Source organism: Dreissena polymorpha, chromosome 3, assembly GCF_020536995.1.
Source record: "Dreissena polymorpha isolate Duluth1 chromosome 3, UMN_Dpol_1.0, whole genome shotgun sequence".
NCBI classification, from domain to species: Eukaryota; Metazoa; Mollusca; class Bivalvia; order Myida; family Dreissenidae; genus Dreissena; species Dreissena polymorpha.
The window spans coordinates 99,066,816-99,081,570 of record NC_068357.1 but is presented as its reverse complement, the minus strand read 5'-3'; the positions used below and the strand labels follow the sequence as shown (position 1 = coordinate 99,081,570).

Sequence of the window (14,755 nt, the reverse complement as noted above, 5' to 3'; positions counted from 1 at the left end):
ATCAAGTACAGCAAGGTCATGTTGTTTATGGCGGGCCATGGAATGGACGAGCTCATTGGTGAGCGTCAGTAGCTGGGTTTCACAGCTCCGTCTTCTCCTGAAACCGTGTTGACAGTCCGTGAGGATGGCATGTCTATCAAGGTGGCCCATTATGTTGCTCACAATAATGTGCTCCAGTATCTTACATGATATGCATGTCAGTGAAACCGGCCTGTAGTTGCTGGCTTTGAACCGATCCCCTTTCTTGAAAATTGCGGACACATTGGCTGTCTTCCACACGTCTCGTATACTGCCGCTTGATAGGTACTTACTATATATAATGTTCAGAAAAGGAGCACACTGGTCTGCCATCTCTTTGTAGATGCGTGCAGGAATTAAGTCTGGACCGGCCGCTTTCTGTACATTAAGTTTCCTGAGAAGGGCACGTATACCTTCTGTGGTTATGTTTATGTCTGGCATGATAGGTGATGGTTCGCCCTCAGGTGTTGGGAAGCTGGAACTGTCCTCCTTGGTGAATACCGAGTGGTACTGTCGGTTTAGGATGTTGGCCTTTTCAGTCCGGTCGTCGTGTAATTTTCCTTTATCCTTCAGTGGAGATACCCCACAATTATCTTTCCTTAAGGATTTGATGTAATTCCAAAATTACTTCTGTTTCGAGTGTTGTTCTGTGTAAGTGGGATCAACTTCAATTAAGTTTTCAATATATCTCCAGTATTCTTGTCTTTCCTGTTTCTGGGTTTCTTTCTTAGCATGAAGGTATCGGCGTCTATCCTTAAGGGAACCAGTAGATTTAAATTTGGAATGAAGTTTGTTCCGTTTTCGATGTAGAGACTTGATTGTTTTTGTGATCCATGGTTTTTGGACTTTGTTCGCTGAGAGAGTCTTTGTTGGGATATACTTGCTGATCAGCGACTTCAGTTTGTTCTCGAAAGCCTTCCAAGTGTGGTCGACTGAGATATTGGCTGTATTATCCGTGAACTCTGGTAGGTAGGCAGACAGTTCATCTCTGAGACTGTCGAAATCAGCTTTCTTGTACAGGTACACTTTTCTTGGAGGCTTACGAACTCTCATTGGGCGAAGACTGGATTCTACAAATATGGCATCATGATCCGCTATGCCAGGCAGTACTTCGCAGCGATTTATGAGTGATTGGTTATTGGAGAAGAAGAGGTCAAGTAAGTTTTCTGTGTACTCGGTGATTCTTGTGGGTTTATCAACAGTCTGGACAAGGAAAGCGTTTTTTTTGGAAATGTCTAGTAGCTGTTGGCACTGCTTCATATTTGTGGCCTGTGGCTTTGGACACTCATTTTCCCAGTTTATGTCTGCGAGATTGAAGTCGCCGCCCAGCCATAAGTGAGCTCCTCTTGGTATCCTGGAGAGGCAGGTGTCCAATAAATCAAGGTATTCAGGAGCTGTATTGGATGGAGGCTTGTAAAATGCTCCAACATATAAGTCTTGGGCTCCCTTGACCTTGATCTTGCACCAAACCACCTCGCAGTCGCCTGTTGGATTTACTTCTGCTGGCTCATCACTTGCGTATTTGTCGGACACAAGGAGGAATACGCCACCACCATGGGCATCATTTTGTCGATCGCGGCGATATGACTTGAATTGGGGTGGAAAGACCTCAGATGAGCTGACGCTGCTGTCTAGCCAGGATTCGGACCCGATTACTACATCAGCTTGTGTGGAGGCAATCATGTTCTCAAGTTGTGCCTTCTTTCCCGGACTCTTGATGGACTGGCAGTTGATAACAAGAACCCTGAGTGGCAAGTCATAGCGTTTTTCAGGTCTAGCATCCATGGTGGAGCTATGGAGCCTACGGTTTGATGTAGTACCTTTCCGGTTATTGCAATGGTTGATACACGCTATTATCACCAAGCCGACCCGCGTGAATGCGAGTTTTATAAGTAGTGAATATTCGGAATTTTATAATGAAGTTTTGTGAGGAAACACTCCTCACATTATGTAGACATCATACAAGTCGAATGCACACACACAAAAAGCGGTTACCGTATTACACTCAACAAAAGTTATAACCGACCACTTGATAGTTTGGGATATTTAAACTCTGCGTAATGTGCTTAGCAAAAACAAATTATACCAAATACTTAAACATTTTATTATCACCATTTGTACCAAATTTTAATAGGATCAAAATAATTTAAGAAGGTAAACATAGTGAGTAAATATGGACACCCTCAAAACTAAAAGTAACAAAATTACCACCACGGATTGTCAATATCGAGTGTGCCCTCCATTGGCAGCAATTACGGCTTGACACCTTGTTCTCATTGAGACAATGTTATTCGTTACTCACGTTGGTTTATATGGGCCCAAACCTGCATTACGTCACGTGATACGTCCTGTATGGTGTTTTGTTGTGGCAGCTCCAGGACCCTTCTCTTTAGTAATTCCCATACGTGTTCAATGGGGTTCATATCCGAACTTTTCGCTGGCCATGGAAGAATACGGACGTTATTCTGTGCAAGCATTCCCGTGCTGTCTTTGCAGTATTGCACGTAGCATTATCCTGTGCTAAAACCATCCCTCTGTTCGCTCGAATGTTGGGTAGAACGTTAGGTTGAATTATATCGTTTTGGTATTTTAGGGCATTTAGATTACCATCCACCTGCACTATTGGGGTTTTTGTATGCAAAGAAATTCCAGCCTACAACATTATGGAACCACCACCGAAACGATCCACCTCCAACAAACAAGTATCGTGGTTTCTTTCTCCCGGCGACGATATATCCGTATTAGGTCATCAGCTCCACGTAGCTTTACTCTTACCTCATCAAAAAAAGGACATTTGCCCAATCGGCTCTTGAATACCTCAGATATCGCCTTGCCCAAACTAGACGAGCTCTTCGATGTCTAGGGGTGAGTACGGGGACCTTACGAGGGCGTCGAGAGCGTATTCCAGCGGCTCTGAGGCGATTCCTTACATTCTGTGGAGTAACATGACGATTGTTCATTGCGTTATTTTGCTTTGCAGTTTCTGTAGCAGGTAAAAATCTGTTACGTAAATGTGTTAGTACAATGTCCTGGCGATGAGTTGTAACTCTCCGGCGAGGACGGCGATGAATGTTAGCAACACTTCCGGTTCGTTGAAATTTTGCCCAAAGCTCACTTATAGTCGATTTGCTCCTGTTTAAGACTCTAGAAACCTGAACACATATGAACTATCGCAAACATGTGAGTTTAGTATTTTTTGATACACAATATGGCTGAACCAAGAGTTTTGAAGTTTGGTTATTTTTCATAAAACCGTTTTTTAAATAAATAATTTCAAAAAGTGGTCGGTTATAACTTTTGTTGAATGTATATGTATCATTTATAACACATGCGTAAAACACATGTATTATTTATGTTATTTATGTTTTTAATTTACTGGTAAAAACAATACGATCACATTTTTGCTTTTACCAGTATATTCTTATACCAGTAAATAATAGTTACGTCACTTATCGCATACGAATCTACAAATACATGTGGAACACGCTTTCCAAAATGACTATGCGTCTTATCTTTAGGCTTTAGGACGTATTTATCATATGGAATGTTGAAATTTTTATCAGCTCTTGGAGTCTTCACGCTATGGATGGCAAGTTTGTCATATTTGCTGTGCTGTTATCAAATATATGGACATTGTCTGAGGTAAACGTTTGACTGTCCATCATATATCATATTCATCTTTATTCTGCGGAAATATACATGCTACACTGTAGTTTTTGTCATTTCTCTAATTCTTACCGGGTTGAAATCCCGTGCACTGATGATATGCTAATAGGTCGAAAGCTCACATAAGGTACATTTCAAAACCGATATAAAAAGGATACAAAAACAATGATAAATTTCTAGCAAGGATCTACATACATTAAATTGTTCGCATTCGAGGATTTCTCAGTTAAGCCACAATCAAACAACGAACGGTTGAGTTCCATCAAGCGTCAAATGAAAGGTAAATTTCATTTAAAAAAAATTATGCACATATAAAGTACCGTACATGTGATTAATTGTTCATCTTCCATAGACTATATTTCTCAAGTCAATGATAATATTCAGAAAGTAATCAAATTAATCACATTATTGTATGGAGTACATATATCGGTAGACAGAGTAAGAAATTCGACATAATGTCAACTAGCGTTCTTACTCCAGTGCGTAATGTTCTTTAAACATTATCTTTTCCGTTTATAAATAAATACACATGTATGTGTATATTATCCAAACACCTTGCATAAAGAGTCATTATCATGGATTTTCCACCAGGCAACAATCAATTTCAGAAATGATTGGACAAATCTGCAGCTAATCTGCAAGTACTATATCGCTGATCTCTATTACGGTAATGCTATGTTGAACTGGATTAATATAACGGTCCAGTTTATTATATTAATCACGGTATGTTTTCCTGAATTCTTAAAGACTAAAATAAAACTTAAACCGTTTCGAATGTACATTTCTTTCATTAAAAATATCAACATTATTAAGGCTATATATTTGGACATACAATTTAAAAATGCATAACGATTTGAAATTAACGCGATTGTTTCAAAAAAGTTTTGAAGATGAAAGTGTACATAATTGGAATTCCACGCCCTATAGCAATGCATTCACAAATTTATCCCAAATTTCTTTATAAGCATCAGTTTAAAATCGCAATTGAGGAAAAGGTATCGGACCAATCATTTTTATATTATGTTGAATGAATTGATTAAAAAGCGTTATAGCGAAATAAATTGTCTTATTGTTTACGTTTAAACGCTTATAATACGCGTATGTTTAATGTTGTTAAATTTGATCTTGGATTGTTAACTTTCATCCATGAGCAGTCAACAATTTGAGATGCTATTGTTTTGCGTACGTTCGTAATAGTTAGTTCGATGTACGACTGTAGTCCTATGTACATCATTATGTAGCGGAAGTCACTGCTGGTGTCGTGTTTAATTAATTAGTGTGCAGTCAAGTGCTTGATCATATTTGGATGAAAGTACATGTTAGTATACATATATGAAAAGTAACCTCAAGTAGTGAATGTAGGAATAATAATTATTGTGAGAAATAATTCAACAGGAGACCAACTATGTAAACGCGAATCTTTGAAGTGATTTCAGGGCATATAAGAGAACATTTTAAAAAGCTAGTTTACAAATATGAATCTTGGAAGTGCGCTAGTGTACGTGTGTTACGCATTTAGCGTACTTGCAATAAAATGGTTCCGGTATCATAATAAAGAAAATGAATCATTTTGGGGAAGTATTCTTGGTAATTGCTCTTTGCAGGGGGACATTTACGAGTCCGAGGCATGGGATCTGTGTACAGACACGTAAGTACAGACACCGTGGTCATCGGTGCTTTGTTCGCCTTACTATTTAGGTCAAATGTAAATAGTTACATACTTACATGTGCATTTGTGTCAGTTTTAAAGCAGTGAACAGTAAATTTGCATGGGTATACATATATGTGGTCCAGGACACTGTGCATCAGTATATCTTTAATGAACACCATATGCTCATTTTGTATCACTTTGTTATAACTTTTGTTTGGATATCTAATAGAATAATACAGCTATTGGTATGGAAAATACACGATCTTTGATTTTGTTCACAACAAATGTACTGAATTCACTTGGTTTACCCTTTGTTTACACAGCGATTATGGGAGCACATTCTGCGTTATTGCAAATTGAATCCTCTTCTTCATACTTTACATTCTTACTACATCAAACGATTGTAACCACATCGATGCACATGTACATATATTAGATTTAAAACGAAATTGAAATGTCGTCTTGAAACTCAATTTTTATTAAATCCGATGGATTGAACCCGTTTTGTTACCTAGAATTGTTAAATATGAATTAAATGTATGTGCATATTCCTCCAGGCCTCCAACAGACGCCAAGTTATGGCCATCAATTAGCAACGGTCACTTAGGGACCGTGGTTCATAGCGACAGCGTCTACATGAACGGCCTTTACAACGGCAATGGAACTACGTCCACCCGCGCAAGAATACCCGCCATGACGTCATTGAAAACGTTGAATATAGATGGGACGCGTTTGAATACATCATTTTGCTTGCATATGGATACAGGTACATGAAACAGGACAGTCTTATTTAAATCTTTTTGAGAAATGGCATTTTTTTTAATGATGCCCCCCTTGAAGATGAGGGGCTTATTGTTTTGCTGGATGTCGGTCGGTCGGTCTTTCTGTCGTCCGTTTGTCTTTCGGTCGGTCTGTCTGTAGACCAGTTCGTTTCCGATCAATAATTCGTCAACGAATTGGCCAATGGGCTTGATTTTCATATGTGCATTTGCCTTGGTCGGTAAATGACTCCTGTAGGGTCACTAGGTCAAAGGTCAAGGTCGCTGTCACAATAAGTGTGAACATCGTTTCCGAGTAATAATTCGTCGACGAATCGACCGATTGCCTTAATACTTCACATGTGCATTAGTCTCGAAAAGTAGATTACCCCTCTTGAAATTGGGGACACTATATATATATATATACAAAGGTCAATATCACTATAACATTAAGTGTTAAATTGGTTTCCGTTCGATATATCATCAAAGGATTGATTAATGGGTGTCAAGTCCCTGTTGTTGTTGGTGGTGGTGGGGGATCTGTCTCCGACCGCGGAACTTTTGTTTTTATATTAATTGATAGATGCACATATAACAAGTGAAGACTAAATGAGGTATGAAATAAATCTCTAAATAACAATAAAACATTATGAGTGAGAAGGTATATTTGTTAACATCACGAAATCATTATGGATCATTTCTTAAAGAATACGCAATTAATTTTTTTGATTGCTTTAAGAGCGCTAATGAAGAACTTTACAGTCGACCTTTAATATCAGATCATTTACATTTGAAAAACAATTTAAACATGTTAATAACATAACGAACAGGAACTTACGAGGAGACATACAGAACTGATCACTGGAAATTGACCATAACCATATACGCCCATCGTGTAGTGAGACGCGTACTTGTCACTGAAGTGTCCATAGCAACGGATGGTTACCAAGGGCAATTTGTTGTTCCGCTTCAAATAAACCATGGCAACGAAAGCACAGAAATCAGCTTTCTGAAAATGACCAGCGATATACCAAATGCAAGGTGTATATATCAATTCGGTTGACATGTATATAAGAATTGTAACGTTATTTTGTTTAATTGAATATACAATTTCTCAACGATTTTGCCCTAAACACAGTGTCTGGTCTCAATAAAATTATATGGTGTCCTTTTGTCCGCTATCAAAATAGTTAAAAAGTGATCGTGAAAATGTAATATTATTTAAATATACCTATAAATATGTAAAGTAAGATTATTATCAAACTAAACGTTTTATGTTTCATTTCAGTTACATGTACGGCAAAATTAATGAAGCGGAAACATCCGAGTCAGGCCGAACGCCAGTACACGTGTACTCTACCATCATACCACCTAACATTACCATAGCGAGCGGACAGGCGCACAAAGAAACGCACGTGTTCCTGATGTCCATCAGCCCTGACCTTGCCGATGCTAATTCGGCGTATAAAACAGGTACACATATTAATTATGTTGAGCATTGTTTAATTACTGTGATTAACTCCATATTTGCAACTTGTATTGAAATGCATCGGGTAAGGAAGCGAACGTAGATATCATATATTTTTTTTAAACACAACACCTTTGTAATTGGTAATGATTATAAATTGGGAAACTATGGTTTCATTAAAATTATAAATATTTGAGTTTTCATAAGACGAGTATACTAGAAATTATTTGCAAAAGGAGTTTGAATACATAGATGACTTTATCTCTAACATCATGTTCCGCTGTTTTAATTTACGCAAAGGTTTATTGATATTTTAATTTTCTCAATAACATTATGAAGCATCTTTATCAATGCATAACTAAATCAAACAACATTGAAATATATTAACTTTAACAGCAATCAACATGCATCTTGATGGAACTCTGCAGACGTCACACGTCAGTGCATGGCGTCATGTATGGGACGCCGGCCGAATCGACGTCAACGGCAACGTGACGTTAGCGTCCACGGTGAACAGTGCCCTCTATTACATTATCAGTTCCATGCCCCTTACCCCAGACCCACTGTGGGAATTCAACGGACTGTCCCCTGCTGATCTCGCACATAATGTATGTACACGGTTTACGGTGTTCCCATGCATTTCTTATGTAAAAGAAGAAAAGTTGTGTACGTTTAACACATATGTTTTAATAAAGCTTTATGGAAATTAAACACAAAAGCTCGTTGCTTATCTGAGGTCGATTTTAGATAAATATGCTTTCAACCATTACTCTACTTACAATTATGGAAATTATACACAAAAGCTCGTTGCTTATCTGAGGTCGATTTTAGTTTTTTTACCATTACTCTACTAACAACTATCTAGTGGATTCTACAAAATTATCTAAGAAGCCTCAACAGGTTCCTAATCGTATGTTGATAAATCTTATTTGACTTAATGTGGTTTATTTGGTTTCAAATCTTTTTAATTTAGTTCGGCTGTAGTGGAAGCTTTATGCTTATTGAAATGCTCTCGACTTTGTTTCCTGGGTAAAACAAGCTTTTTTGTGTATTTGGGGGAGATCGAAAGAACGTTAAACACTGGGGATATAACTCGCGACCGCTCGGTCGCCGGGTGGACACCATATTCTCTACGCCACGCTTACCTCATTGGTAGATTTTTATTAATAACGAAACCAAAGTAATATCATATTCAGTACATAAAAACTATAACACTATAAAACATAAAGAAAGTCTGTAAATGCGTTTTATTTGACAACAAAAACAAAGAAATATTATATTAATTGAATAAACACTCAGTCTTGTTCACATGGAAAGAAATATCACCAACCTTCCAGGGCTACAACGGCCACATGTTCTGGGACCAGGACACGTGGATGTACCCTCCTGTTCTGCAGATGCACGCGGACCTCGGGGCGATCCTCGTGCAGACGAGGCTGCGCACACTGAATGCGTCATACGAGTTTGCACGCCGCAACGGTTACAGCGGGGCCCAATACGCTTGGGAGAGCGCATTTACAGGTAGGTACAATGTAACTGCAGGAGCATATCTAATTTGAAAGGGTTACATATCTCATTAAAAAGGTTACATATCATTGAAATAGTAACAGCTCTGATTGAAAGGGTCACATATCATAGTGAAATGGCAACGTATCCAATGGACATTGTAACATGTCATATTGACATTGTAATATATCTCCTTTGTATGGTTTACAGATCTCATTATATGAATTACAGATTTGATTGAAAGGGTTTCATATTTCATTGACATGATACAAATCTCGTTGAAATATGTACGTCTCTCGTTGAAAAGGATACCTATTTATTCGAAAAGGTTTTGAATCTCATAGCATTGGTTCTATATCTCATTGAAAATGGTGCACATGCGATTGCCAGGATAAAATATCTTATTAGACATATTACAGGTGTATATGAGAGGGATACATGTCTGTTTTGAAGGATTACAGATCTCATACAAAGGGGTTTTATATCTCATTAAAAATGTTGCGGTACAAACAATCATGCGGAGTAATCATCGTCATCATCAGTTAACAATTCATGATGCAGATATTTACATGTTCCCATAGAAAGTGACAAAAGCACCATCCAAAGAAAAAAAGTCAATGAATAATTTCTGCAGAAAGAGATATGTGGACCATTGGTGACAGCTTTTCTAATTTGTTTGTACCCCCATATCCTGTCAATAAATTTTTGACACAATTATGTAATTTTTTAAATATTTTTTCCAGTCATAATTTAAATATTACACTTACACCATGGTAATAATGTTTGAATTTGTGTATACACACCATTTACAAGGTCTGGATGTGACGCCATGGCAGCCGGCCCAGGACTGGGAAATCCACGTGACCGGTGACGTATCACTGGCGTTTCATCAGTACCTCATGATGACAGGCGACGTTGACATGCTGAGAAAGTCGCGCCTTCAAGAGGCCATCTTCGCGATTGCAGATTTCTGGAGGTCTCGAGCAACTTTAAATGCAACCAGTAGGCTGTACGAAATCCACGGTACGGTGTATTAGTAGTATTTATTTTCATGTCACCATGCTTAAACAAAACAAGGAATGACGATATTTGTTTGACAGTTTGTTAAGTCATTCAGGCAGTTTGGAATCGATTGTTTTACAGACCTGTAACTCTTTCCCTCCCAACAGTATATGATTAATCTGTCTTGTAAAAACACTAGTTCATTCCTAACAATATATGAAGGACCAGTTATGTTAAAATACCCGACCACTTCCACCGGTAATTGATATAAGATTGGTCTTGTAAAAACCACTCTTTCACTACAACAGTATTTGACACACCAGTCTTGTAAAACACTCGTTCACTTCCAACAGTTAATTGAAGGACGAGTAATGTAAAACACTCGTTTACTCCAACAGTTATATGAAGGACAAGTAATGTTAAAACACGCGTTCACTTCCATCAGTATATGATAGACCAGTGTTGCAAACATTCGTGTCGTCCCAACGGTACTTGATTGACCAATCTTGTAAAAACAGGCGTTCACTGCAAATATTGAAGGATCATTCCTGTTAAAACACTCATTCCCTTCCAACAGTATATGATGGAACAGTCTTGTAAAACACTTGTTCATTCCCAACTGAATATGATAACCAGTCTTGTAAAAACAACCTTCTTCACTTCCAACAGTATATTTGTACCTGTCTGGTATAAAATCTCGATGAACATTTGTTTTTACATTATTTATTATATCCCAAAAGTACTTGACGAACCAGTCTCGTAAAAAAAACATACTTACATTCTTTACGGTTCTAACGGACCTGAATCTAAATTTGCGTGGTAATACGTCCTTTAATTTCGGGCCGGACGGAAATGTTGCATATTGTTTATTTGTTTCCCGTGTATAAACACCAGAAATGGAATGACTATAATACGATTACAAACTCGGATACCTGGAATACAAGTATAGGAAACTTGTCTTTTTTTCAGCCATTCAATATATTCTCAAAAGCTCAAATATTTGACATTTTAGAAACAATTTGAGGTCTATACAAAGTTACCAAGATTATTTTGATTGTTTTGAGAAGGGATCACTTGACTTTTAAGCAGCTTTTCTGTTCATAACGCAATTCAGTTTTAATTTATGTTTATTTGTCATATCTAAATACAAATATATTTGTTTACTTTTTCAATATATATATATATGTGTGTGTGTGTGTGTGTGTGTGAGTTAATTGCATAATGCATGTGTTTATTAAATCATGCTTATGTGTATCATGGGTTTGTGTGCTTATTGCATCGTGTGTATATGTTTGATTTTATCACAGCATGAGTGTTTTTATTACATCATGCGTGTGCTGATTGCAATATCCTTGTGTTCATTGCCTCGCGTGTGTGTGTTTTTCATATCACGTGTATATTCTTTGCATCATGCGTGGGTTATTTGACTAACACAGAGGTGATGCCTCCGGACGAGTGGCACTACCCGGTAAACAACTCTGTGTACACAAACTACGTCGCGAAACAAGCACTGCTCTTACCCATGTACGTGTGCAAGCTGATCCATTGTAAGGCCCCTCCCCAGTACGAGGAGGTGGCGACCAAGATGTACCTACCCTATGATCCCGTCTTGAAGTATCACCCAGAGTACGATGGATACACAACAAGTACTGTTTACGCATTCCTTCTATTAGTTTATTTTCCTACGTTTTCTCTTTACTACCATATATGATCTGGCAACATTGTCGTCTTAACTTTTTATAAAATGTACTCTGGCTTCAATATCTAAAAACAAAGTGATACTCAATGTATGTTTTTACCCGTGTTTTAAGTGCAACGGCTTCGCAGAAATAGTAGACAATATCAATAGTGGATCACCTAATATATTTTAACATGTAAATACGATTTGAGTTCATACAAAAGCAAGAAGCAGTCAGACGTGTATTGTAATTAATAGAAACGTTTAAACTTAAATGCATAGTCCAAACATCTTTGTTTAATGCATACACATGGAAGTAATGTGTAGGTACATTTCGATGCACACTTGGGAATTAAGAACGACTCAACTACCCAAAGTAGCAAATTGTTGGTATATTTCCATAAACACATACGATGTAAATAAGGGTTGGGGGGGGGGGGAATTATTTTAGTTATGCTCATAGATTAAGTGTACTTTAAATGCAGACGTGACCATCAAGCAAGGGGACGCCATCTTGCTCTCCTACCCACTACAGATGCAGATGTCCGACGAGGTCAGGTACAATAACCTGGCTATCTACGAAAAGGTAGTTGTTCTATGTCGTAAGATTGTATAACGGGAATATCACGTATCTTTTTATATGATTTGGCTTACATAAAACGTAAATGCAATAAAAACAATAATCAAAATAAGGTACAGGTAGCTTTTGACGTGTTTGTTTATTTAACTGAAGACTGTTGTATTTAGCGAGGGACAAACGCCTGTATGTAATGAATATGCATGCATCAAACGTGTATGGTTTAGTATTCTCAGTGATGCAAATTTGTTAGTATTTAAACATACAAGATGTTAATCTTATTAAAATGATGTTAAATCAATTCTCAATGAACCACAATTTAATCGTGCATATAAGATGATATTTCTTCATCTTTCGGAATGCCTGTTTTTTAATAAAAAATCTTGATGCTGTCGTGTGCATTATGAAAACCTTTGCAGTCATTTCCCAAGACATATAAATATATTATAATTCATTTATAATTTAATTACTGTTTTTCAGACAACAGGAGCGGGGCCAGCTATGACATGGGGAATGTTTGCCATTGGTTGGCTGGATGTTAACCAATCAGCGAAAGCGGAGAAATCCTTCTTTCAGCAGCTGGATAACAAATACGGACCTTTCAATGTTCGTGATTTCGTTACACAAAACAGTTGTAAAAATTATAGTCAATTTATTTAATCCGGAATGTGAAGATTAAAAACAACAACAACTGAACCAATTGAAAATTCTTCAAAATCACATTCCATATCATTTCTATTTTTGTGAAACAACGACTTGCATAAAATTAGTCAGCGTTGTTTATGCACATGGAGTATATGAGGTGTTCCTACTATGTCGAGATCCAAACTACAAAAATTAAGTATGTTATATTGATAAATATCGACATTAAATAAAAAAAGACTAACAATAAATAATATAACCAAAGACCTACAGTAAATCATATACAGTAACTAATTTTGCAGAACATCTAGCATGAACATATATGTGTAAGATGTATGCGTTTTTAAGATTATATTGAATGTACATGTACACTGTAGTTACACGGGCCGACGACCAGTACGATATGAATTCGCAAATCTTTAAAAGCCCTTTTGTTTGGTTTTGGTTATTTATCTTTCTGTTGGCAGAAAAATGCATGGTGAATGTAACCAAATACTATTATTTACCTCTTAGCAATAAGCACGTAGGTGTTGACTTCAATCCTAAAGTAACAATACACTGGTCTACTGACATTCTGTAGATATGGACAGAGGACGCAGACGGAGGTGGTGTAACGAACTTCATCACGGGTCAGGGCGGGTACCTACAGTCAATCATCAACGGTTACGGAGGCATACGCGTGTACGAGGACGAGTTGGCGGTCCACTGCCGTCCCATCCCTGGATCCAAGTCCATGCAGTACGTAACAAAGTCTGGTATCAACCACTCTATGGGCAAATACACTTATTGTGAACAAACGGGTTAAAGAAATATTTAAAGGTTAAACAAGGTCGTTGTCTTCCATTCGAATCATTAGGTAATAGCTGTATAAGATGAATTATTTACTAAACTTTGATCCGAAATACACAATACGTTTTGAGTGATTTTGAACAAAATTGACAAATATACTTATACGGCAACGGACGAATAAACAGACAACATAATACCATAGCATCAATTATAGAGCATTTAAGGGATGCTAGTAATGATCATGTACCAGATGAAAGTATGTCTTGTCTTCTTTGCCACTTTTCAGTAAACTACATGGGATTGTGCTTTCAGACTTGTCGGTATAGACTACCGCGGTAACTCGGTCGACATTTGGTGTGATCGGTCAGTCACACGCGTAAACGTCGCCTCAAAAGGGCAACAACTCTTTCTGAGAACAGCCGACGGCAGGGAGCAGGTCCGTCTGAATGAGGGTGTTGCCATAGAAATCGCTTCTCAGAAGATGTTTATGAGCACTCTACCAATAAACCAAGCGAATGCAATTCACCACGGCGTTGATACCCCGTTCGTGATTGTAGGATAATTTACATGTACACTTGAGACAAAGGTTTTATACTGTTGTAGTATGAATATATGATGGTACAACAGATGTTCAGACTTCTTTTCCTATATTTGCTTATTAATTGTTTTAGTGTATACGTTTTACGATTTCTATGTTTTATATCGAGGAATATTCAAGTATTTACATCATAAGGAATAATGCATGCCCGTTTCGCCGTAGTACGTGGTAATTTTCAGGAGTATCTCTTCAGACATGTTCATGTTCTGGCAAACAGTCAGACGTCCATGGTTCCACTGTACACACATGAGTTGCCAATATTTCATGTGAAATGAATCAAAATCTCAAAGACTCATATGAAAGTTTCTTTAATTCAGACGATAACAACCTAAAGACAACTCTGCTAGAAAATGTATGCACACATCGCCGACCGTTTAACGAAAAAGGTGTTTGTAACTTTTT

General features: G+C 37.5%; 1 protein-coding gene across 1 annotated transcript; it reads left to right on the top strand.

The window, feature by feature from the left end:
• Positions 1-3,546: 3,546 nt before the first annotated feature.
• Positions 3,547-14,383, top strand: LOC127870704 (protein-glucosylgalactosylhydroxylysine glucosidase-like). The gene is made up of 13 exons (XM_052413127.1): positions 3,547-3,660; positions 5,289-5,332; positions 5,893-6,101; positions 6,924-7,134; positions 7,382-7,566; positions 7,958-8,169; positions 8,899-9,082; positions 9,881-10,090; positions 11,506-11,715; positions 12,233-12,333; positions 12,805-12,930; positions 13,547-13,704; positions 14,068-14,383. Exons 1-13 carry the CDS (start codon positions 3,601-3,603, stop codon positions 14,315-14,317), a joined length of 2,160 nt encoding a protein of 719 aa, XP_052269087.1. The 5' UTR covers positions 3,547-3,600; the 3' UTR covers positions 14,318-14,383.
• The last annotated feature ends 372 nt before the right edge of the window (positions 14,384-14,755 follow it).

Bases quoted from the DNA above. Each gene is read 5' to 3' on its own strand.
- LOC127870704 (XM_052413127.1), top strand. From the start codon at position 3,601: ATGGATGGCAAGTTTGTCATATTTGCTGTGCTGTTATCAAATATATGG. The intron at 12,931-13,546 runs GTTCGTGATTTC...GACATTCTGTAG, and splicing joins ACAAATACGGACCTTTCAAT to ATATGGACAGAGGACGCAGA. The intron at 13,705-14,067 runs GTACGTAACAAA...TTGTGCTTTCAG, and splicing joins CCTGGATCCAAGTCCATGCA to ACTTGTCGGTATAGACTACC.